This window comes from Falco cherrug, chromosome 1, assembly GCF_023634085.1.
Source record: "Falco cherrug isolate bFalChe1 chromosome 1, bFalChe1.pri, whole genome shotgun sequence".
NCBI classification, from domain to species: Eukaryota; Metazoa; Chordata; class Aves; order Falconiformes; family Falconidae; genus Falco; species Falco cherrug.
The window spans coordinates 122,938,886-122,964,197 of NC_073697.1; the positions used below are offsets into that span (position 1 = coordinate 122,938,886).

General features: G+C 46.0%; 1 protein-coding gene and 1 long non-coding RNA gene across 6 annotated transcripts in view; one reads left to right on the forward strand and one right to left on the reverse strand.

The window, feature by feature from the left end:
* COPRS (coordinator of PRMT5 and differentiation stimulator) overlaps positions 1–25,312 on the reverse strand; it is a 190,434-nt gene that overhangs the window by 4,505 nt on the left and 160,617 nt on the right. Inside the window, exons 4-6 of one of the 5 annotated variants that reach the window (XR_008735103.1) lie at positions 24,063–24,147; positions 23,173–23,335; positions 1–3,217 (exon numbers count right to left, since the gene is read on the reverse strand). Coding sequence is in view for 2 of the 5 variants with exons in the window: in XM_055726623.1 (XP_055582598.1) it covers positions 24,095–24,147 (53 nt within the window). In the remaining 3 variants the exon portion in view is untranslated. Of the gene's footprint in view, positions 3,221–6,379; positions 8,275–23,172; positions 23,336–23,421; positions 23,548–24,062; positions 24,148–25,312 lie in introns of those variants that run through there. The other 4 variants (XR_008735101.1, XR_008735106.1, XM_055726623.1 and 1 more) reach the window with 4 other exon arrangements.
* LOC129737348 (uncharacterized) lies at positions 8,171–24,461 on the forward strand. Its single transcript, XR_008735110.1, has 2 exons — positions 8,171–16,413; positions 17,754–24,461. It is a non-coding gene; the product is annotated as an uncharacterized LOC129737348 (long non-coding RNA).

A 25,312-nucleotide genomic window follows, 5' to 3' on the forward strand; every position in this document is an offset into this window, starting at 1 on the left:
ACAGCTGTTTTGAATCTCTTTAAATGTCTAAATGCATTTTACTTTTTTTTTAAGTATGGAATTTCCTCAAACTATAAAATTTGAAAGCAGATTTCATTTAGCAAGATCTCTCTGCATGATAACTTTTAATATACGGTGAGGAACACAATTCGAAACACTTACATTTAATTCAGTCAGCAGCCTGTAGGAACTGATCTACAAGTGGCCCAAAGGCCTGCTAAAATTAGTCATGGTTTTATGTTTTTGGAAGAAAACTCTTCAGGAGTGGCCCTGTTATTTTACAAAAAAACAGGTCTTTTGAATGTGATACTGTCAATAGGGTTAAATTCAAACATGCAAGTGCAGTAGTTTAAAGAATAAATTCCAGAAGCTGTTTAACGCTCAGCTTCGTTACAGAGCGATGATCAGGTTGGGTTAGACAGAATTGCCGTATGCTGAAACATCTGGAATAATATCACATTTCTCCAAAACGGAATTTTCTTTAAGAGCAGCAGCAATTGCTGATATTTGAGAGGGTGGAGCTAGCAGCAACCTACAAATGCTGGAAAATGAATTAAGAATTTATAGAGCAAAATACTGAGACTTTGTCAGGGATTGTGATTTTGATTATGATCTCTTGTTTAAAACATCAGGTAATTCTGAGAGCTGGGACTTTCCAGGCTGCGGTGGTTGGTAGGACAGTTTACGTGGGGGCCAGGAGCTCGGCTCCTTGGCACTTGGCTTTTTAGTCTTTTGATGAATTCCAATGAAACAAGTTGTGGCAAACTGATTTGAAGCTTTGGAGCCAGAATATGCATGAAAAATCTTGCATGAAAAGAGAGATTGTTTCATAAAGAAGAATTTGAATGTAGTTCAGTTAAAATATGCCCGATTTAAAACTGTGTTATTTTGATATTTTATAAAAGATAAAAGTTTCCTCAATTCTAGCACTATGGGTGTATTTTACACCTGAAGGATACTATAAAAGTAGACTTGAAGCCTCAGTTGCATTTTAAATGGTTTTTATTACAAAATCTGCTTTGACTACAAAGATATTTGGTATAATTGTGACTTCATCTGTTAATTTTGAAGGAAATATTTCTGGAGGAGGAGAACATTCCCATGCAAATACAACAGTTGTAAAGAACAAACAGAAAGGTGCTTAATCACAAAGGAGCTTGCCCATTTTAACTTACCTTGGACTGTAAAACCAAACAAATAATGTAATTTGTGAAAAAACTTAATCAGATATTTACAGTATCCATTTTTTTAGTGCTGTGGATTATTCAGCAGTACAGTTAATGGTATTTTACGTATAGCTTTCAAATACTGAGTGTCTGTTTCATATGGATTATCATATGCCCCCCCAAATTGGCTTGAATCTACATTTTAAAACCAGCTTTTATTATTTTTTTAAACAATTGCACTAAACAACAAAATTCAACTGAGTAACTTAAGCTGAATTTCTTAAATCTGAGTTAGTAAAGAGCTTCCAAAACTTCATCCAAAATAGATCATAACAAAGGAGCAGAACTTCACTGAATCGTTTTGCAATGTTTGTTAGCTGCAACTCAAAGCGCTACACCGAGATTTGAATTATGTTACTCCAAGTCCCAGCCTAAATTTAGCTGTAGGATTCACATACTGCACTCGCTTCACTGGAAGAGTTTGGTTCACTTGTAGCATATTTGAGCTAGTTCTGCATCTCCTTGGGGAATAAATTGCAGCCTGAATGAGAACATTCACAAACACTTATGACATTAATGCTATATGCAGTCGGAGGTTCTGCATGCATTCTGCCTTTGAAACTATCTCTAGCCTCCGTCCAGGACTTTATATAATTTCTGTATCAATGGCCATTAAGGACAGTGAGACACAATGAAACATTTTCTTCTGACAGTGTTTCTTCGCAGACATCTTTGCAAACATAGTAATAAGCTTCTCACTTTAGAATTTCCACTGGAGTGAGCTCTTTCCTCCCCAGCCCAGCCCCATGTGAGTAACTGCACTTGTATAGCGAGTTGTTTCACATGCCCCAAATAAAAATGTAATAAATCCAGAGTAAGGAAAATGCTTATGAGCCAGTTTATGGTGTTATGTAATACTAGTTACATAAAGTTTTGGATGTCTTTATACTTTTAAGGTATTACTGCCTTCAAAAAGAACATAAACTGTAATTTCATCTCTAAACATCTGATAGGAGTTTGATCTTAAAATATAAATTGGGCTTGTATATTGTTTACATCACAGAATGAATTTACAGCTCTCCAAAGTAACAGCAAGTGTGCACACTGCTAAATAAAACATCTCCTCTAAGGCAGTGGAGATCTGCTCATCTGCACCAGCTCAGGATTTGTCCCATACTCTGATTTTGGTGACTGGTAATGTTTTTGGATGAACAGCCATGAGCACTTCCGTCACTTTAGAGCATTGTTAATAAATGTTTGGAAATTCTGTGACTCTCAAACCTTTTCTAACTTCGAAGTGCATTTTCCAAAATTAACTGTTTTATAACTAGCTAGCTATCAGTGATACGTTAATGCTGAATTATGGTCAGTTGCTTGCAGGCAGCAAGCAGAGGTTTAAGTGCTTAAAATACATATAATGGGGTTGTTGCGAGTGCTGTAAGTTGGTGTAAATGAGCACGGGTGCTGACTGCAGTGGAGTCGCACCGATTTATTCCCCCTGACCTGATGGGCTACAAACATAAGGAGCTGGGGTTTTTTAGAGAGCCAGCTCATGCAGCCAGGATCTCACCCAGGGGGGAGGACTTGCATGAGCGCTACCTGTGTGTGGCCTGTGCGGTGCGCAGGAGATGAACAGCATCAACATGGTCACTGAGCTCTTCCCCTCTTCTCTCCTTTCCTCCTTAAGTAAATCTATGCCTGGAAGGAAACACTTCAGTCCAGGTGAAAGCTATGTACTACATCCCAATACAGCTTCCAGAAATAGTCTCCCACCAGAATGATTTCCACAGCAACTAACGATATGGCCAAATGCTTTTTTGTTTTGTTAAATGAAATTTGCTACAACTTCGCTATTCCAGGCATGGCTTTGAATGCACTGCTGAGCTATTACCTGGCAGCCAGGTAAAGCAAAACATGTTATGGTGGCTGACCTGGTGTCAAATGAGAAGGGCAGCAGGAAGCAGGCAGAAAAGGCACCAGGTTTCCACACTCAGCATATTCTTGCCAGCCAGTCCTCATGCCTGCCGCTTGCAGGCTGTAATGTCAGTAGTCTGCTAGGGCCAAAGGAAAAATACCGTTAGATGCCCACAGAAAGTAGTCTGAGCCCAGCTCTGATGAACCAAAATGGTACTAACCACAGCAGGGGTAGGAGCAAGGCATCTTGTTCATGAATAGCATTTTTAAAGGGATAGACTTTCCCCCTTTCCCAACATTTCTTCCGCACCCCATGCAGTAGTGAACCCGGACACTGGTAGTGTTTTAACTGACAACATCTCGTTCTCATTGAAGTATCTCATAAAAGGTATCTAGCAAAACGATTTCTATTTCACCTAAGACAGAATTCAGTTAACTTCATCACTCTCAAAACTGGGTTCTTGGTCTGGGCTCCCTCCCGAGTCAGAGGGAAGGGGGTGATGGCTCCAGGGTCAGTGTGTCTCACTGGGCTGGTTCGCCACTTGAGGGTAGGAGGTGGCACCCTCTGAAGTCCAGCGCTCATCCGCTAATTACAGGAAGTTTGTACAATCAACTTTTAGTCACAGATGCTAAGACTTAAGGCTTCCCAAGCCACTTAGGCAAATGACAAGGCTTTTAACTGCCTATTTCGCTTAACTCTTAGATGTGCTCGATGGCTTTGGTATCAGAGATCTGCAACTTGCAGGTATGAAGCTGCTGCGGTAACAAGTCACTGGTGGTCAGGCACTGGGCACCAGTACGTGCCTACACCAGTCAGCTTTTATGAACGCTGCTGTGCCTTTATTTGAATCTATCCAGCAAGTGAATTGGGTTTCTCTAACCTGTTCTTACGGCTTGAAACTATCAGCAATTTTAAGGACACTAGCTCAACTTCATCTTGCCAAATCCTGTCTGGTTTAATTAATGACATTCAGCAAATGAGGGGAGGGGTCCTGTGACTTTCACTGCTGTAAGGAGTTTCTGGATATACAGGGCTGGATCCAAAACCAGTGGGCATTCCCAGTGGCTACTGAACCTCTATCTGGCAATCTGATCTCTTTAGAAAAACATTTCTGTGAAGTAAGTCTGAAACGAGAGAAAAAGTAATTTTTTCTCCCAAACCTACAGCATTAAGGCTAGGTTCCCTACTAACACAGACTTCATTTTTCTGTGGAAGATTTTACTGCGTTCTGTGCAAAAAAAAAATCTGCAAACTTGCAACAAAAGACCAACGTTTTAAGCAGAAAGCAACATAGTTTAGACGCTTGATGTCACCATATTAATGGTGTGAGAAGAGTGAGGGCACGCAGGCTGGGCCAGCTGTCTCTCTGGGAACCGTGGGGTTTTTTTCTCTTCCCTGTTGTGCCCTCGTATCCAAAATAGGCACTTTTCATGAACATACTGGCAATAAATAGCATGTGATGGGATTAGTTAGAAGGAGCTGCCAAAATGTTTATCAATTATTGTATCTGTTTTCTTCCTCAAAGAAGGTTTCCTTCAGAGACACGTGCCCCCTCTCTGGTAATCAAATCTTGTGTGCTCAGTTGGTTGTTGAAAATTGATTTGTACATGCTTTGCTCTAATTGAAGTCTGTTGGCTTTCCAATATTAAATGATTTTACTGGGTGAACTTGGGCATGGGTGTTCCCTGACTTTGCGGTGCTCCAGCTGGCAATGCACATGGGTCACACGCTTGTCTCGAGAGGCAGCTCTTGTCTGGTCCATCCAGCCTCCCCAAGCGGGTATTTCCTTAGTCATAAAAGAGGCAGTTGTGTCTTAAAAAAAATAAATGGAGCTTTCAGGTCCCAGTCTCCTCTGCTTGCTCTCCCTGGGGAATGGATACAACTTGACCTTCCTGAAATTATTATGAACTAGCAATAAGCCTTTGCTGAAAAGGTGGAAAAGCGCAGTGAAAAAAAAACCAACAACCACCATCAAAAACCCAGGATCATGTACGCTGTGGCTAATGAAATGTGAATTTACGTGACCACCCATAGCTGATGCACATTTTATGCTTGAGTTCTTCCATGTGATGAGTCCACTGCTAGCAGGGGCAACAGTTTTAACGATATGCTTCATATTTATTTTTAGGAGTATGTACACTGCTCAGACATAAGGGAACTAATCCTGAAGGTGTGCAAATAAAATGAATGCAAGTTCTTACCTGAAGCCCTATTCAGGTAAAGTAAAAACCAAGGCCAAAGCTTTTTAGAAGCTTGTGAATCACAGTAATTAGCTCATGTTTTAATGCTAATACATTCTGATAATATACATACTATTGTAATACCCATAATCAGTATTCATGAGAACATGGGGAGAACAGGTACAGAAGTTGTAATTTAAAAAAAAGAAGTCAGAAACCAGACTTTGGGCGAATTTTTTGGAGTGCATGACCATGGGAATATTCTTCTATTCTTTCCACTTATCGAGCCTCAAAGAACTGGAAAATGGGGAGCACCAGAGTACCTGATAGATCCACTTAAAGCTCCAGGTCAGTAGCATGCTTAAGCGCATGCTTAACTTTAAGCATATGATTAATCACATCCCTGGTCCACAGAGTAATTAAACATGTACTTATGTACTTTGTACAGTGTAGAAGCAGCCTGCAGGCGTTCTCTAAATACTGGTGTGCCTGAGAAAGTGGTGAATCAGAAGGTGATTTTTGGCTGGAATTTGGAAATGAGCTTAAAAGAGTTAGTTAGGCACCCAGGACTCATTATATTTGAATAGCTATGGAAAAGCTGGTCTTGTTAGCAGAACCACGTCAAGTAGCAAGCTATGGCCATTTACTTTATGGTAATGCTTTAGTTTTGTTTAAAGTGAAATGATTTTAAAATCGCTTCTGCTTGGTAATTTCCTGCTGCTCTCCTATAACTCTTTGCTTCTCTTAATGCCGACCAGACCAGATTCTGTTCACCAAAGCCCAGGCTGGGCAGCCTGTGGCTGGCAGCTTCCCTCTGAACTTGCTGGTCAGTTTAGGTAGATGCAGAACTGGCGGCAGCGCTGGCAGGTTGATGCCACCAGTACAGCTGCTTTTCCTGGCAGTGGTCAGTCCGGGCGCAGCCCTGCAGTAATGCACTGCTCCGGGACGCGGCGGGCAGCTCTGCAGCGCTGCTCGCTACCCATACACACCCCAGCCTGCTCGTGCCCTGTGCTGGGGGCCGTACCCTGGGCTCACAGCTGCCCTAGTAAGCCCAACAGCTGGTAACCGTGTTACTGAGTGTGGTCCTGGGCAGAACTTCAGCCTGGGACTCTTCCAGCCAGTCCTGGATATGGTCTGAGAGTCAGCATGAGCAAGGGACCGTTATCAATAGGCTGTCTGCATGCGCCCCCCCCCCCCTTCTTTTCATGGCTAATAGACTTTAATAGGACAGCTGCGACCAGACTGGGCTGGTTGGCCATGCCCTGGTTAATTTACTAGCAGTCTTGTAGCCTCTTCTAGCCAGAGCTCCTCCCTGGTGGTTTTCTCCGAGCTTTCTCCCTTCCTGTCCCCTTCCTTGTGCCAACCAGTTTAATGAGTTAGTCATCACACCAGCAAGCTCCCTTCCGAGCTGCTCTGGGTGTGTTTTGCCAGCGTGCTTGTTTGGCTGTGTGATCTGACCAGGCAGCGCCGCCATCCTCTTCTTTGCGAGCCTGAGCCAGAGAGTGGGTCTCTTGCCACTCAGGGTAGGTGTAATGTGGCAGCCTCTAGGAGGCTTTTTGATGACTAATTGTTTTATTTTATATACTTAAAGTCAGTTAGCTGCTTTAATTTCCTTGTTCTCCAAGGCTTCTGCATATAAATGCTAGTGAGGTCACTGCAGTGAGGCAAGTTGGTGCAGCATCAAACGGTACTATCCAAACTATTGGCTCCTACGTATCTGAATGGTGGGAGGCTCGTTTTCAAAGCAGCCTCCATGGAAAGTCTGCGTAATGTGTTTGATTATCCAACCCTGTCACTTTCAGAGGGACCCAGTCAAGATTAACAGAGCCTAAATGTACCCTCTCCTAAAAATAACTCCGGCTTTCCAGCTCCTCTGCTGATACTGGGGGTGGGAGGGAGGAGAAGTGACGCTCCAAACTGAGGATTGCAAAGAAAGTGGAAGTGTAAAAGGCACGTGGCCAAACCCACCCCTTCCCTGTCCTGGAGGATGGGTGCTCTTGCATTAGTGCTCAAGTGTTCCTTCGCTTTCGGGTCCCGGTGCATCGTCCTGTGCGTTGGATCTTCCCAGGGACGCTGCTGGAGCCGTAAGGACACGGAGCTCAGTGCTCCGCACAGAGGTTGGGCAGCTCTCGCTGCTGGAGTCAGCAGCAATGGGGATGCTGTCTGTTCCTTGGCAAAGTGAAAGACTTCTGGAATTTTCCTAATGTGTATATTTTTATTTTCTTGTGGGTGAGGGAAACTAATGAACGCAGTTAACACTGGCACTTCTGGAGCACGCTTGGGCCTGCACAAAGGACAGCCTGATGAGAGCCACAGTTTGTGCTGGCAGGGCCCAAAGCCAGTAACTGCTGCTCTTAGCAACTTGTTCACGGCTGACGGCACTTCCCAAACGCCGGCTGCAATTGTGCTGTGCCACAGTCTTGGGTGCAGGGCTGGCTGGGATAGATCACAGTTAGTCATGCATGCGTTCTCCTGCACTGCACAGTTAGTATTTTCTTGGGGACCTCTCATGTCATTTTCAAGATGGCAATCTTGGTTTTGAGAGAGAAATCTGAAGACAAGCCTCTTTTCAGAAAGCAAACCCCACACGTAAGTGGTTTCTGGAAGCCTGCTTTGCCAGCATTTCTCCAAAGCAGCTCATTAATTTCACGGCCACGTTGGTATCAGTAATTTTCTTGTTATGTCCGTTGGCTCATTCACCTGGAGTCAGCTCCTGGTTTAGGCAGTGCACAGCGCACGGCGTGCTTGGAGCCCTGGTGCATTTTCAGCCGCTCTGAAGGCGGCCCTTCATCCTTTTCAACCTACCTCGAGCCAGCGCTGCTGCCATCTAAAACCCCAGGCCCAAGCTCTTGTCTGGGAAGAGCAGGATCAGCAGCTGGAGTTAAAAGGGCCAGAGTCTCTCCTGTGAGTGGGTGTTATTCATTTGGTAGTACCAGTCCATTCCAGCTAGGGATCTGTCCCTTTGTTTTGTGTATAGGACAATTTGTTTTCAATTTTTGTTTCTGAAAGGAAACTGTCAAGACAAAATTCACACTTAAAAAAAATTAAGGGAAACAGCCCTTTGTCCTTTTCTAACAATCCCCCTCAATGACTAAAGCTGGAAGAATTGTAGAAACTGCGATCATTTTCTACCTTGGGTTTGGTTTTGTGCTGTTCTTGCATTCTCTGAGTTTCAAATCCAATGCACCAAAAAGACTTCAGTCCCAAATCACCCTGATAACATCAGTGTAACCTAGAGATCTGTGCTCTGATGACTAAAATCTGATTGTCCTTTATTTAGAAGTGGAACCGGGGCGGCAGGGAGCTGAGAGCAGCCTGGGCAGTATTCCCCTTTTCTTCTAGCACACACAGTCCCGCACTGGCTTTGCAGTCTGAGAAAGAACACGTAAAGCCTCCACAAAGGGGGTCCCTGGAACAGCACGTATACATCCTCGCTAGAATCTGCCAGCGACCAGATGCAAGTAAAATAAAATCGGGGGCGAGATAGCTACCCAGGCTGAAATCTGCAATGGTGCCGATTCCCTGTTTTGCTGTACCCTGGGTGTGCTCTGTCTGCTTGTGGTGGGATCCTGGCTGCTGGGAGGCTGTGGTCTCCCTGGGGCAGGGGCTCATCAGATTTTCTTCCGTGTTGGTACAACAGCAAGTGCCGCAGGGACCTGGTCCTTGCCTGGGGCTCCTTGCAACTACAAAGAGTTGTTTATTGTCAATCCAAGAAAAAGAGGGGGGGGAGGAAAAAAAAAAGAAGAACTTTTGAAAATAATAACAGCATGCATCTCATTTAATCTTAGTCCTAAAAACTACTTCATACTCATTACAAAGGAATTGATTCCTTAAATGAATGAAGCAGCCATGAGTGCTGCTTTCAGTGTGGGACTGCTGACGCTCTGACTCATGCTTTGCTTCTTGCAGGCTCTGGCTTTTATGCTTCATTTAGGACACCAGCGTCATTAGCATTCAGAGGGCTGCTGCTTCTTTTTGGTTATTATTATTATTATACTGCTGTTGTAATTTTTTCAAAAGTGCAACTCATATTTGGACCAGAATCATGGCTGATGTTTTATTACCAAATCAGGGCATGGGGTTTGCTTTCGTTTGACTTGCAAGCCATAGAAGAAATGCTAAATGAAAATAAGGTGTAGCTTTGTACGGTAATGCGAGGATCTCAGGGTTTTTTTGGATGCCAGGCTGCCTGCTACTGTGGAGTGTCATCCTCTGTCAGGATGGGTGAGGATATTTTGTCTTGTGTTGGACATGGCTGGGATCCTGGTGACTGCCCCAAGCCTCGGCATTTCCACTGCATGCAGAGCGGCCGCGCCAGCCTGCCGTGCGTGTCCCTGGAGATGGCATGTTTGAACTGCAGCAGCTCCAAACAAGATGCTGCTCTGTGTGGCTGAATGTGGCGACTCGGCCTCTTTATTTTGGAGCTGAATGTCAACACCCGGGCTGGGGCCAGCGAGTGCTCGGGCCTGGGCAGGGAGCAGGGGAGCTGTGCCCTGGGAGATGGCTGTGCTGCCACTCACAGCTCACCCCGGTCCTCAGAGACGCTCAACCACTGGTGGTCTTCCTAGCCTGTGGGAAGCGGGGAAAGGAGCCTTTGCTGAGGGACACAATGTCTTTACTGCAAGGGGGGAGGAAAAAAGAAAAAAAAAGAATGTCCCTGAGAGTCTCAGGGGTTCCTTGCTCTGCCACAAGCACCCTGGAAGCCCTCGAGCATGTCACAGAGTCCCTCTCAAGGGCGATAGCTTGCAGGGACACTTGCAAGCCCACCATGGGGATGGGGCCATCCCAGCACCCTACAGACAGAGGTCATGGGGAAACAACAGGGCAGAATTGTGGGAATCTGCCTATGGTTTCTTTTGAGTCCACCTCCATCAAAATTCAAATTACTGATGAATTAAAGGGAAAGTGTTGCTCCTTGTCCTAAGGACATGCTGGGCTGGGCTGGGATTTCCAGGAGGACTTGTGAATGAGAGTTGAAAATTCCCGGCCAACGACTTGGCACCTTTCTAGGAGGGAACCTATAGATCTTTTTTAGATATTACTTAAGCTGAAAGTTTTTGAGAAATCAGTAGTAATTCCCTAATTAAAATCCCGTCTTTATTAATAAATTAAAAGCAACTGCTTCTGCATTTGGGCAGACGGGTGTGACTTGTTCTTGCTGGGAGCTGGGTGCTGCGGCTGGGCAGCCCTGGGGTCTCTGCTCCTGGACAAAGCGCCAGTGCTCACCTGACAGCCAATACCACGTGTATTTGCAGAAGGTGTCCCTGCCTTTTGCCCCAGGGGTTTGGGGTGTCCAGGGCTGCTTGCAGCTGGGCCAGGCTCTGTTTGAAGGCGTTTCTGCCGAGCAACAGACGAGCCATCTGGCGTCACACCGAAACGCAGCCTGGCCTGGCGTGCGCTGAGGAGGGAGCCTGCAGGGATGACAAAGCAGTTCCACACCTTCCACTGGCCGTGTCATGGCTGGGCACCGGGGCTCGGGGCGGCTCCTGGGCACGTCAGCACAGCCGGGTGTGCCAGCGTAAGACGGCAGAGCCATGCTGGAGAGAAAGGCCCCTGTCAGACCTCTGCCCTTCTAGGGATGGACTGAGCGGCAGCAAGAAAAATGAGGGACTTTCAGGGGCAGCTGTGTTTTACTAACCCAGTCATAATGCCCCTAAAAATCCTTATTGTTCTTGCAATGGTCAACTGTGACCTCCGGCACGGGGAGGCCTGGAAGGAAAACACTAGCACTCGGGGCTTGGCAAGCGTGGAAGGGCAGGCCTGCCCTGGGGAAGGCTGGCTTGCAAGTCGGGGCAGTGTTTCAGGCCCCAACAGAAAGCGTTTCTGTTGGAGTGGAGCTGAAGAGATGTGGTGCTGTGAGTCGTACCGAGTACGTACTTGTGTGAAGCTCAGGGCAAGTGGGGGAAACGAAACAAACCGAAGCGCTTCCCCTCCCTGCTGTGTGTGTCTGGCGTTTCCCCCCAGCAGCGAGGACTTGCACCCGCAGGGACGCCCAGCCCCGCCCCAGAGAAGGAGCCGTACCCAAACCCTTCGGCCTCACCCCCGCAATGCCCTGCTGTACTCCTTCAGCTGACGGCGCTGTCGCTGCGCAGCTCTCCGCTCACCCGCAGCACCTTTCTCTGCGCTTTATTTCTACTCTCATTTTTCAGATCAGACCAGGATGCAGTAATTGCATGCAAAGAAGCAATTGGATAAACAGAACCATAATATTCAATTACTTGCCATCTTTATGCATTCTAATGCTTCATTTGCATTTCTGAGAGCTTCTATATGTTAAGCAAAAGTTTGTATTTTCATTGAACTCTGCAACAATGTTCAAAGCTTTTATCCTTTAATAACGCTACCTTGGGGTACAGATAGTCAAATTAATCTGGCCCCGCAACAGAAACAGTCCCTTTTCCACTGTCTGGTTGGTTTACTCATTACCTTTTTTAAAAGGCTTTGTTTAAAGCTTTTATTATGTTTATCAATTAATTGATATGCTTATCAATTAATTCTGCTTCATATGTCAATGGATTAGAAATGCATGCTTTTTTTTTTCACAGTGACTACACAGACTTGCTTTACACATCACTTACCTATCTTTAATTGGGTTATATGGCTCTGGAGCAAGATTTACTAATTTGTTATTTGTTATTCTCAGGAGCATTTCAACTGCTTTTCTTAAAGCTGAATTCTTTGTAAACGAGAAATGACCAGAAACCCTGAACCGAGTCGCAGGCCTCGCTTAGCTCTGTAAGGCACGCTGCCGTGCTGACGCAAGGCCAGTTAAGGTATGGTATGAACGGGAGCTGTACCAGCTGCTGTGGAATGAGTATGTTCCTGTGGAGTCATCCTGCACAGCTACTGCGGAATCGCCAGCTCTGCGGTGTAAGCAAGCCCTAAAAGACAATCCTTGTCCCAGTGACTGTGTGACTAGATAAGACGAGACAATGGGCGGGAGGAAGGCACCTTGCTATCAGTTCAGGAGGGGCACTGTTCAGCCAGCTGGGAACAAAGCAACTGGGGCGCTCAAGGCCCCACAGGACTGTCGGAGTGTCCTTCCCTGCAGGCGGATTCCAGAACGGGCCACTTCTGGAGCTGTTTGTTTCGGGGATTCCTGCCTTGACACCTTTGATTTCTGAGACTGCCCCATCGTGGGAAGCCCCAGACTCTGCTCCTCTCCATGAGGATTTCTTCCTCTAGCAACTCCGTCTTCATTTGATACTGAAGAGGGATGGAAGGGCTTGAGTGCTTCCTTGGCACGATGGGCGGATGGAATTACTTTAACCTGTTCTGATTCTGGTACCTACCAAGCCAACTGGACCCAGTCACCTCAACTGCTAACAGGCTGCAGAGCGACGGCCTACTACAGTGGAATATTCTTTGTGCTGAAAACAGGAAGATCAGGAATGAGGGTTTGTAACTTTTTTGGAATGTGTTTCTGTGTTATAATTTTTATCTTTATCACCACCACCTTACTCAAAATAAGAATATTTAGATGTTAAAATAAATACATTTTTGCTCTGAAACGCTGGAATACACCTCCCCAGCTTCTTCCTCTCTCAGCTCTGCCACTATGAAGAGAACCCACTCATGGATTTTAGAGTCGGAAGGATGAGCCTGAACCTCAAACAGAGTCACTCCTGCAATTCATCCTGAAGCCAGAGCCCTGATGAACGGATCTTTTTCTTATGTGCTGTGGGATTTCTGCCTATATAAATGTCTGACAAGCTGTTACAGTGCTTTATAACCTTGTGTCTTGTACCTTACGGCAAGCTGCAAGTTCCTGCTTATGCATCTCGTACAGCCTCTGTGGATGAAACCCTTCATGTATGTGACTGCATGTGGTGAACAGGAGAGCAGGGTGGTTTGGTGTTATTTTTATTCTGTCTGTTCCCAAAACAGCTTTCCCAGTCACGCAGGTCACACACATCCCCTCCAGTTGCCATACTGCCTGTCGGCATGGAGGGAAGTGGAGCAGAGGTCTGTAGGGACACTTGGTAAGTGGCCGGGGCTTATATGCAGGATCCCTCATGGCTATCTTGCAGGTGGGATCCAGCTCTGCTGGTCTCTCTTTAGGACATTCTCAACAGACCCATGAGTCTGTTTCTCAGGGCCCAGGCTAAGCCACTAAGATTTCAAGAACAAATCTGGCTGGTTTTGGTTAGGGTTTGGGTTTTTTGTTGGGTTTGGTTTTGTGGGTTTGTTTGGTTTTTTTTTTGAAGTTCAGGGTCATTTAGCACCTCCAATTTGGCTTGGAAAAATACAGAAATAGCTAAAATAAAGGTGCTTTGAAAAGTATATGTAGGCAATCATGGTTTTTTTCAGACTCAGTCTCAGGTGATGTCATTTGTTTTCTACTGCAGATAAGCACAGCCCCAGACTTCCTTCAGGCTGCCATCCCTAGTGTATGCTAAGTAGTATGAACATCAAAGTAGATGCTACTGAAATAAACCGCCCTGGTATTCTCATGCACATAATTCTTTCCCTGAAAAATGTATTAACAGCAGATGAACTAAACTTGAGCCACCATTCATGCTACTTTGCACATCCATGAAGGGGCACAGCATCTAGATCGGTAATTGTGTTAGAGACAGACCTGAAGCAGCAAAGACCAAAGGGTGCAGGGTCAGAGCTCAATAGGGAAAAGAAAAAAAATCAAATTTCAAGTACAAGCAATTCTATTAATGTCTTTCAAGCACTAGTGTTCTAGGCTGCAAGGAGTCTCTCACTGCAGGGGACACTTTCTGAACGGCCCTGTAATGTTACCAGCTGCTTTTAGTGCACAACTCCTGTCCAGTATGATGTGGTACATTCAGTCAAACAGAAATTATATGTCAGCCACGTAAACAGAATAAAAACAGTGCAGGAAATACATTTTGCCTGCAAATTTGTTGCTTGCTTTTACTGAAGCCCTTTGGTACTTTGCTGTAGTTTCTGATTAACAGCTGCATCACAAAGGAAATACAGTTATTTAGGCAAACTTTTGTCATAATTTAAACACTAAATTTTCAGCAAGACTGAAGGAATCCAAGCTTTCAAGGAACCTTTAAGATTTAGCAGGTTGTTGTTAAGGTTGGTCTTTTTGGTCCAGAATTAGCTCTGTTTAACTAAGAGAACATTTGTAGGAGTTGGTGGGAAACAAGTAGCAACTTCTCCAGTGGGATCACTGGGCCGACATTCACAAGAGCTGGACACTGTTCTGGTGCCCAGTTTGTATTGCCTGGAGTTCAAAGGTTGATATTTGGTACTTTTTAAAGAGGAAAACCAAAACAAAACCCTGGCAAAGTGAACAGACTTCCCTAAGTCTCAAGTTAAGCACACAAACTCATCAGCTGATTTAGGGTAGTGTGACTTGTGTGCATGCCTTCGTCTCGCCAAGTCTGAAACCTCTGTTAGGGCATTGGAGCAGGATTTGTCTTCCTAACCTCAAAGCCCAGCAGATAGAAAGTCCGCTTGTTACTGAGGCAGATGCTGCTTTATATGCAGCTTTTAAAAAAAAGAAGAAGAAGAAGAAAGTACATGCTTTTTCCTGACTGTTAAGGATACAAGAAAAAAGACTGTGGTATTCCAGATAAACAGCGCTGCCAGGTGTAATGGGTTAAATCCCACATTATAACTGTCAGTAGTCCTCTTTGACTGTTTGTCATGGTGCCCGTGACCTGACACAGTGTGACAGACACTGAAGGGATCCTTGTCAACTAGTGTCCCTGCAAAACTTTCCCCACTTTTTAAGTTCATATTCCTGTAAACTTCATTTACTCTGCATGTAAATTCAGACTGGTTCTTTAAGCTCAGTAGCAGCATGTTCATAGACAAAGGATGCAAACAGAGAAATTTATAGAGTCGTAGCAATCCTCTTTGTAAATCGGGGTACCAGTGAGCCCACGGAGATGGCCACGATGCATTTATTTATTAGTCTGTAATTAAGGGAAGGCAATGAAGCTTCCTCTGCACACCCCCGGTCTCCTCAGGCTGCTCATCTGCCTCATGAGAGAAGCTGAGAAGTACAAGAATTCACTGCACTCCTGAATCTGTGGATGAGCAGTTTGTTTTCTCAAACTGCCTGTGACTTTTGTTCAGCATTTTTAAAGGAAAAATTAAAAAAAGACTTACTGGTTCTACAGCCTATAGTTTACAAATACACTCTTAGTTCATCCACTTCAGATGATTCATTTACTTCTCCCACAACAGACTGACATCCCCTAATTAGTGCCAGCATATACAAGAGGCATTTTTAATCATTACATAATAAAGTGGAAGAGACAAGGACTAATGATACGGTAGAGCCCAATGACATTTCCAGTGCTCCATTATGTAGGACAGGTTTTGGCCACCAGCCTGTAGGCACAACAGCCATTACACATTCATACCACACTACCGGTTACGGTATCTTCTGATTCTTATGTCTGGCAGCACGGATCTTATTCTACGTGTAGTACCAAATTTTTTGCTCCACGATAGATGACAAGCAAATCTATGGATTCCAGTGGACTTCCAAGTAGTTACAGCTTGCTCTTAATTAGGGAAAGGAAGCCAAAGGAATCATGTGCATTGGAGTCAAATACCATTTATAGGAGTGGGAACTGCATGGGGATTTCAACAGTGATTAAAATAGCCAGGGACCGAGGCACACTAATGATTAATGGTCTCCTCTGAGCTGAAGACATGTCCTACAGAATCTGGCCCTCCTGAGAGACACTCCCGAAGTACAGTTTGGCTGAGCCCATTTTAAAGGCATGAGCAGGAATTGGTTGGCTAGGCTTTATCTTCCTTCGTGTTGTGGATCAACTGTCACGTGGCTGGAATCATTAGATCCTATTTCTGACGTGTGTGATGTACACAAGTAGCTCTAACCCAACCCGAACCAGAGAGCAGTGGTGTTTCCCCACCCCCAGCCTGCCCGGAGGGTGGGCAGCCTGGAGATGGTACCGTGAGCGCTCACCCCTGCACGCTAAGCCTGGTGCTGCAGTTGGACTGAGACCAGCCCAAAAGTATGTTAAAGCCACTCAGTTTTTCTGACTCTGTTCTTGTTCACATTTTGTGACAGTGCTACTTCCTAGACCCCTGCCTGTCCCTCTGGCCAGGGGCTAGCTCTACCACCGAGGAGTGACATTCCTCAGCAGCAGCAGGTGATCTCCTGATGGAGAATCCTGCGGGACGCATGCAGGTGAGTTTTGAGCGGCCCCGACTCTCCCCTGTCCCCGTTACACACAGCCGGGCACCCCAGGGCCGGCTCAGCCAGGCCCTGGAGGAACAGCTGCTCCAGCAGCGGCTGCGAGCGGGCAGGGCCCGGCACGGCAGAGCTGCATCGAGGGCGCTGGGAAAGGCTGAAGCCCACGCAGGAGGTGAGCTGGAGGGGGCTGAAACCCACGCTCCACCCTCACGCGCTGTGTGGCAAAGACTACAGCCTTAACCTCGGCGTGCCTCCCACCCTGGGTGAACCAGAGATAGGAACCTCTGTCTGTCTCAGTGGGTTTCTGCAGTACTTAATTGATTTGTGCTGCCGAACAGCCTCGCAATAAATGAGTACAAGGTGTAAAGAAGGCTGCGTTAGTGGGAAAGATCCAGCTGAAACAAAGCTTAGATAGAAAACATGTGCGGGCTGAGAGCGAGCGTACCCTCTCCCCGTTCCCGCTCCCCAGCCCTGCACAGGGTGATTAATGCTTTACAGAAACACTGGCTGCTTTTCAGGCCGCTGCCTTGTGCTTGAGCATCTCTAGGGCCTGACCGTCCAGTGGGGTTTCCCGCTGCAGGAAGGAGGCCAGCTAAGGAGCTGAGTGACACCAGTTAATGCAGCTGCCCTATTCCAGCATCCTGACACATTAAGGGTCAGCCTTGCCCATTAAGGGTGTCTTTTCCTGCACAGAAACAACAGTACAAGGCATTACTATAAGAAAACTTGAAAAGGACACAAGTGAGGAACTTCTGGGAATTCCTCAGGTTTTTCCAGCTGCAGAGGAGGGTGAAAACTGTCAGCTATAAAAATATTATAGTTTATGCTGTTAAAGAAATCATCATTTGTTAACAGGTAGCTGAATTATATCCAATTCTGTTGGCAGAGCTAGAATTAATTTTTTCCCCAATGCTATTGTATAGTTAACAGCTGGCAGAAAACTGGCAACCAGGGCTGGGCTGGGCTGATAAATAACGCAGTGAGCCTTGGAGCAGAAGACACAGTATCTCATGGAGTGACTGCAGCTCATGCTGGAATGTGTTGAACAAACACTTGTTAACAGTCTATGCACAGGCGGAAAATTGCCTGATGAAAAGGTACTAGGAAAATGTTATTTAAATAAGACACAGATTTCCTAGGGTTAGCAAAAGAACAAGCCAGGGTTTAGGTCTAAGAATACTAAACCGCAGCAGCAAAGCAGCAAATATTAGCATTTCTCGCTCATTGAAACTGAGAGTCTGGTAATAATGAGTGAAATGTCCCAAGCAGTTCTAAGATACGAAAGGCAAGCCAGAAAACCAACAGAGAGAAATATTTTTATATTTGTTTCACAGCTCCCAAATTCTGCTGGAGAATTTTCCACTCTTCCAGATGTTTTCTGAGGCAGATGCAGAGAGAGAGAGACACACACACTGATTTCAAACGTTGTGTTGCTTCTAAGCTGACCAGACCACACTGCACCACCCGGGAGAAGGCAAGGTAACAAGTGAAAATGCCCCACCAGGAGATACTGCTTCAGGCTGGAGCTCAGCACCTTGTAGAGCAGCATATCGCTGCCCTGGGTTCTGTACTTAACACTGCTCTGGTTGTGTCTCTGCTTTGCAGGCATTTTATTTTTATCATGGGTAAGAGCAGGAATGTGTGTGTCTCTGTGAGAGAATGAGCATGGGGCTGCAAGCTTCATCTCAGTGCAAATAATATTTTGGCAGGAAACCTGCGGGAGATTAAATTAGGGGCCTAACGACTGAATATTAAAACATGTCAAACTTGGTGTTCCTTTAAATAAGCAGCTTCAAAACAAGGAAGCAGTCTGACAAAATTAGCAGGTCCAGAGTGCTAAAGGAATCCACTATGGGTCACTTGTTTACCGATGCAGAATTAAAAGCACCTTTTTTATTATTTTTATTGGTAGCTGTATATGTCAACATGCTATTTCCTCAATGCATTTTGAGTCCAGATTAGCTAAAGTTTTAGGTGTTGGCAGACTTGCTACAATAGAAGGGAAATGCCAATGGAATAACTTTAAACATGATCCAATCCCTGATGATTCATTGGATGTGTTAAAATTTCCTTTGAGACCATGTAAGTAATGCAGGGACTGGAGTGCAGAGTGCCTGTGACTCAGCTCTCTGCGAGGCAACAGGAGGATGTCAGAATTACTCACTGGGACAGGAGGAATCTCATTTATCTATTTATAGGCAAGGCTGAGATGAGCTTGTACCATTAAAGAGCCCAGTTTGCCAGTTCCCGTAAGGGGAGAAGGAGGGAAGGACCTCACTTTAGCTGTTGAGATAAAAGCTTTAGTATCAGCCTTCCTCCCCCCCTATTTCCAAACCTGACGACTGGCCAGCTGTATTTTCTCGCGCTTGCCCAAGCAGCGCAGGGCTCCTAGCCCCGGGCTCCTCCCTAGCAGTGCTCTGGCCGGGGGCACTGGCTGTCGCTCCCAGCCCTCCCCAGGGGCCTGTGGGATTGCCCAGTTCAGTGCCCCAGGGTCCGAGGAACTGCCGCCGCAGGAGCATTACTGTGTCGTGTACCCGTCTACCAACTTCATTAACGAAGTGCTCGTTAGAGGCCAGTGCCAGCTTTGCCAACATCCTGTCTGCTGCACGTTTCTCTCTGAGGGGGCACAGCGTTACCCCTTGGCCGGGTGTTCTGGCTGCCAGCATCAGAAGAGGAAAGGGCTGGGAGCTGAGCGCGTCCCCTGCTCCCAGCCGAGAGCCAGGGAGGCTGCAGGGAGGCAAGGCAGCGATGCTGCCAGCATCAGGACAGTGCTGCCTGAAGACGTGGTTTCAATCATGTAGACTCAGGCTTGGGAAGAGAAAGATGATGACATTTTTGGGTAAAAAGCAAAAGCTCAAACTCACAGAAAAATGTTTTAGAGGAACTGTTTCTGTAATGCAACCAGACCTCACAGCACTCGCTTTGCCGTAGCTTTCTCAGCAAGAAAGAGATCAGCACGTGGTAGGGGCAGTGTGAGTCTCAGTTACTGCGCTGCTTCATCGCTGGGAATGCATTTGTGGTCTTAACCTAGGCCGTTCCCTCCAATTCCCTGCACGTAACCACCACCGTGGCTGACTCCCTACCTGTGGAGTTCTCTAGGAACACAAGGCTCTGGATTACCGATCCAGTCTCCCACTATTACAGTCAATTACATCATATCACACTTCTTGGCAAGCTATTCCAGCACTTCATTTTAAATTTCCAGCCTTAATATCATTTGTTCTTGTGCCAGCATCATAATTTAGTTTAAACAATTCTCTTTTTTCTCTGATCTTTACCTATCAGATGTATTTACTGAAAACAATCCTATCTCCTCTAGTCTTTGTTTTGAGAAACTAAACAAATGAAGCTCTTCTAGTCTCCTCTTGTTCTAAACCCTCTGATCCTCCTCAATGGCCTTCTCTGTACCTGCTAATCTTCCTTGAACATGAGTGAACCTGTATCTTCTAGGATTGTGTTTGCCTTTCCGTATCAGATCAGTGGCTCACAGTTATCCCTCGAAGCAAGTAATTCTCTATATGTTTTTTTTTCCACCACCCTGCTTTTGTCATTCTCAAGTGAGTAATGTGATATTCCAGTTACTAACTTTTAACTGCATTTTTATACCTCGCCTATTCTATCTCAGACAAATTCTGCCATTCAGTTATTGCTGATTGATGTCGTGATCCTCCTCTGTATTACCAAAGCCTGGGTCCTCAGCAAATTTCTTTACTACATTCCTACAGCTGTGCCAAAGTCATTAACAAAACAAGTAAGACTGGCTCAGGACTGACCCTTGAGGAGTTCCAGTTATTAACTGCCTCTGTCCGGCATTTCTCCTTTCCACAGAGCTCCCTGTCATTTGCTTTAGCAGTTCTGCATTTGCTATCCACACTAATCCCCATCTTCTCAACTTCAACTAGTAATTTCCCATGTGCTATAATATCAGATTCTTGACTCAAGTCTGGATAGAGTAAATCACCTGTATTTCATTTGTCTAGGAAAAAAAAAACCACCAACCAGTCATCAAAGAGAAATACGAGGTTAAGCTGAGCTCCTTTAATGTGCCAGTTCTTTCCAAATCCTGGGATGGAAATCTGCCAGTGCACCTTGATCTGAGCACACTGAATTCTTTAAGCCTTTCCTTCCGTCTTATATGTGATAATTTTCGTTCCCTTATGTACGTTCCTGCTAGACATCCTATCTTTGCTCCACTATTCAACAAGATCATCTCTATTTAAAATGTAGGCAAAGTGGTTTTGACTCATTTTTAGACCATATGTAGACTGGCCTAATGTCAGCCCCATTCTCACCCCATAATGACCACATTTATTCTCTTTTTCTCCTCTATTTATCTAGCTGAAACCTTCTGCCATCTGTTTAATTTCCTTTTCAAAGCCTGATTCACAACTTTACTTCTGACATTTCTCATTCTACCCCTACATTTCCTGAGCTCAGCAAATTAAAATCGGATGACTAAGGCAAATCCTGCCTCCGGTCATCTGCCCCACCACTGTTCTCTGATGCCGCCCTTGTGGCAAAGATGACAGGGTAGCTCAGGAAGCAGGTGCAGAGCGGCTGGACTGCACACATCACTGGCACGACGGCTGCTCAGGACCTGCTGTGTCAGCTGCTTACTCAGCCCCTGTGTCGGGGTGATGGGCTCCAGCAAAGAGCCGAGCAGGTGCGCGCCCCTGCAGTGGTTCCCCTCCAGACATCTGATTTCAGTCCCTGGCCGCATGCGGACTGAGCGCCCTCTTGCCGATCAGACCCTCTGCCCACTCCTTGCCTGCTCTCAGTTAACTCCCAACATGTGTTTGGGACTGGTTATTTATCCCACCCGTTTTGGAATGTTTCCCTACAGGGTTTGTCCTCCTGCATGTTCCAGCTAGTTTTGGAATCCAGTTTCCACCACATTCGACTCCTCGGCTCTTCAGTGCATTTGATTCCACTAATTAGTTCCCTTAATTTCTCAACATTTGCCCTTTTTGAAATGAATGTGTTTGGTGTATGACTACAGACAGTGCTGGAGATTCACCCTAATGAGGTACATTTCAAAGCTCCTGTTTCTTAACCAGAGCCTTCAGAGGCTCCGGATGACTCCCAGAACTGCACTTGCCTTTCCGTGTGTGTGAGCTCAGTATCACCGAAACACTTCTCACTATTAACTGGCATTTTCATTTTATGGACAACTGAGACGTAAAGAGCCTAAAGATCACATTTCAGAAGATACGGCATTGTATGAGGAATTAGTTAAGCACCTAAGGTGAACCGCAGAGCTTCCTGACCCCACTGAGATCACTGCAGCAGTCTGACCTTGCTCACTCGAAAACTAGGTGTCTGTGCTTTGAATTCTGTCCAGTTCTTGAAGAGAGCAAACACATCCAGGCTGCAGATGGACTTCTCTCAGACGCACAGCCAGGACAGGTCACAGCCGACAGCGGACCAGAGGAGCCCTGCCCCCAAAGCACTTGGCAAAACCATACTAGTCACCTAAGCCCCTTTACACGTCCGGGCCTTACTGCCACGTAGCGTAGCGGTATTGAAGGTGGGGTTGGGACCTCCGCAGTGGGCCACCAGCCCGCAGACGGATCTTCCCCACTCCCTTGGGAACCACCCTGGGATCCTGCCCATGACAGACGTCCTCGCTTTACCTGCTTTCTCAGCTGCAGAGTGGCAGCAGCATGGCCCTCGCTCCCCAAAACAGCGTAAGACTGACACGACCACAGCACTAAGGCCATGTTGCCATCCTAGACAGACGGAAGCGATCTTCCACTGGCAAACTGGTGCGTGTTCAAACCCAAAGAAAGGGACGAAATGGCAGAGCAAAACCGATTTCTCTCCTTTCCTCTTCTCTCTGTTAATATACTTGAAGATACCTTGGAGTGAGAGAAGGATGTGCCCCTCTCCCAGAGCATGTCTGCCTTGAATGCCCACTGCTCCGCTGGGCACCTACTGGCCCTGGCAGTGTCACAGGACTCGTGTTTTTCTAAAAGAGTAACCTCCTTGTGAACAGGCTCTCTGCTTTAGGAAACACAAAGCACTTTTGTCTTCCAAGTGTCCTAGCCGTCTTTTCACATCTGTTGATTCCTTCACTAACATTTCTTTTTGGCCTTGGAAGAAAAACACAACTCCACATTAAAGGGATGGTGCACTGTTAAACCCACGGGCTGCACCACCCTTTGCTCCCCCCCTGCAAGGGAAGGCAGTGGAGGAGACCAATAGGGGGGGAAAAAAGAGAGAAAAATCTATCGGCTGCTGGGCACAAAACTGCTTTTGCTTTCTAGTGAAAAGGCAGCAAGAGCATCCTCAGAAGCACATAGCAGCTGGTCAAACAGGCCAGAGCCTGGATGCCTGAGGCTTTCTTGTAATCGTAGTAACAAGTCCAGGGGCCACATTTCCATTCGTCCTGGAAAGCCTCTGCAGCTGGGATTGCTCAGGGGAGTGAGACACCAATGTTCCACAACGCCGTATGTTGTCTGTGGTGGGGATAACACTTCGGCAATCCCAGACTTTACAACATCACCTATCAAGGATACCAAATCAACAAAACACCCTTTCGTGCCGCTTCCGCACTGACTCCACAGCCCTTCTGGCTACTGGAGAGCCGGCGCTTCGCGACAAGGCTTCTTACACTTCTGGAAGAGCTTAGGAGGGGTTGCAGGTGATCTCTGCCTCCTGAGACCCGTACCAGCTGCACGCACGCTGCTTCCCCGCTCAAGGCTAGCGCTAAGCCAAACAAAAGCGCTGACGCTACCAGTGGATTACACTCACCTGTTTGACTTTGCAGAGAAGTATTCACAGACCCAGTGCCAGCTCCATGCCTGTCACCTCCCAGCAGAGACTTGCAACTGTGTGTGGCCTGATGCAGCTGCAGAAGGGCCATCTGAGGGCTCACAAAGCTGAAGTCCGAGGCACAAAGTTCAAGGCGAAGGTCCTGTCGTGACAGTGTGTGTGGTCAAGACCTGCCTGCCTTTGGGGAGAGGCAGAGGAGAGCAGGACTGCACCAGGAGCTCTTTGGGCTGGACCCGCAAGAGGCAATCAGCTCACTTTGGCAACAGCTATATGTTTTGGGGCACCTGTCGGCACTCAGCATTCCACATCAGGTGGCTGTGCTCCCCTCCTGTAGCGTGATGACTGAGCTGGCACCTGAGAACAAACTAATTAAAGCACCCTGCTCTCAAGACCTATGTGACAGTGACTGCAGCCCTGTTCACTGAAATCAGTGGGACTCTGGCCACAGGCCTGATTCATCTCCCTCCTACATCAGCACCTTATCTTACAAGTCCATTGACTTCTACGAAATTAGAGCTGTTGGGCCCTGCGCGTCCGTGAGGGCATGGCTAGGCCAAAGGAAATGGGGGCAGCAACGCTTGGACATGATAGAAATGGAAACCTCAGGAAAGACTGTGTCTGCCTTGCACGCTTAGCAAGTTAGCAGAACATTAACGATGTGTCACTCTAATAGAGTAAGTGCTTCTAGATGCTTGGCTGATTTTGGCAAGGGGCACTTTGAGAAGGATAAAACTGCATTTTCATTGCTGAGAATCTTCCTCCAGTAATAAGATGTGCCCCATGGGATGCTGGTAACATTGGTATTGTCTGCACAGAGTAGCTAGGGGCTAGGGTCTTCCATTGCTCAACAGTATAGACAAAACACTTACCCCTGAGTATCACGCTAGTCTGGATCCAGGATTTACAAGCACAGGGACAGCCACAGGTAGGCTGTCCTCCAATTAGCCCATGAATCTAGAAAGAAAAAAAATGACGTAATTTTGTATTCTTTCCTTTGCATATAAAACATTATTAAAATAATCAGAAAAACAGATGCATTGTATCAGTAACTGACAAATCAAGAATTTGGTCATAGTTGCTCAGGAACCCACAGCCTTGTTGCAATACCAATAATGATTATTTATAGCCTACTATGCAAGGAAAGTAGTCCAGAAAAACTTGATTATTATAATGTAAGAGCGTCATCCCAAGGGAGGAGTCTAGTGCAAGGTGCAGGCAGCCAAGATCTCACACCATTTTCTTGTCTTAAATTATAAACTTTATTGTAAGTACTGTTTGTGTATTTTGTACAGAATGTCTCAGTTCCTCTGTAACAAACACCCATTTTATTCCTGCTGAATTCCATTGAACTTAACCCTGATTTATACTTAAGATCAGAGGCAGATCCGTATTTCTGCTTTATATATAAATCTCTTGGCCGCCTGTTCACAAGGATGGGTTGAGAGAATGAGCTGGGTGGCAGAGTAGCTATTAGTCTTGATGATATTACCATAGCATCTGGCGAAGTTACATGCAGTATTAAAACAAGGTATGAGAAATTCTCTGCTCTTGAACAGAGCTAACAAAGAAAATACACAGAGGGTGGGAGGTAAGGAAGAGCCACAGAAAGAAGTAGCTGTACAACACCACATAGCAGGCAACTGAGAGAGGCAGGAGCAAATCCCTTGTCTTTCAGCCCTCCCCAGCTTCACGCTGCCTTTTGATCCTTTGTGTTTCTGCACATGGACGCATCTTTAACGACAAGCCCCGTCCAGAAAAAGAAAATATTTTTTTCTTATTGTCAAGAGAACTAGCTTTCTGCTAGTAGTGCAAACAGATTCTTTCCCGTGATTAATACCTGTCTCCTGTGTTGAAGACGTCAGTCTCTGCATGGATCAAATCCTAATAAAGCAAAGCTCTCTTCTTAGAAAATAACATGTTTTCCATTTTTTCTGCTAACATTCCTCCTCACAATTGCCCTTGTTTAGCCCTATGATAATTTTATGATGCAGTCCCAACATAACTCACAGTACTTCCCATTATTGTGTGCCACAAGTGTTTACAGAGCCATTTTTGTGGTAGATACCAGCCTTTAGACATTCCACATTTCCTGTTTCACTGGAGCCAGGCATACACTGTT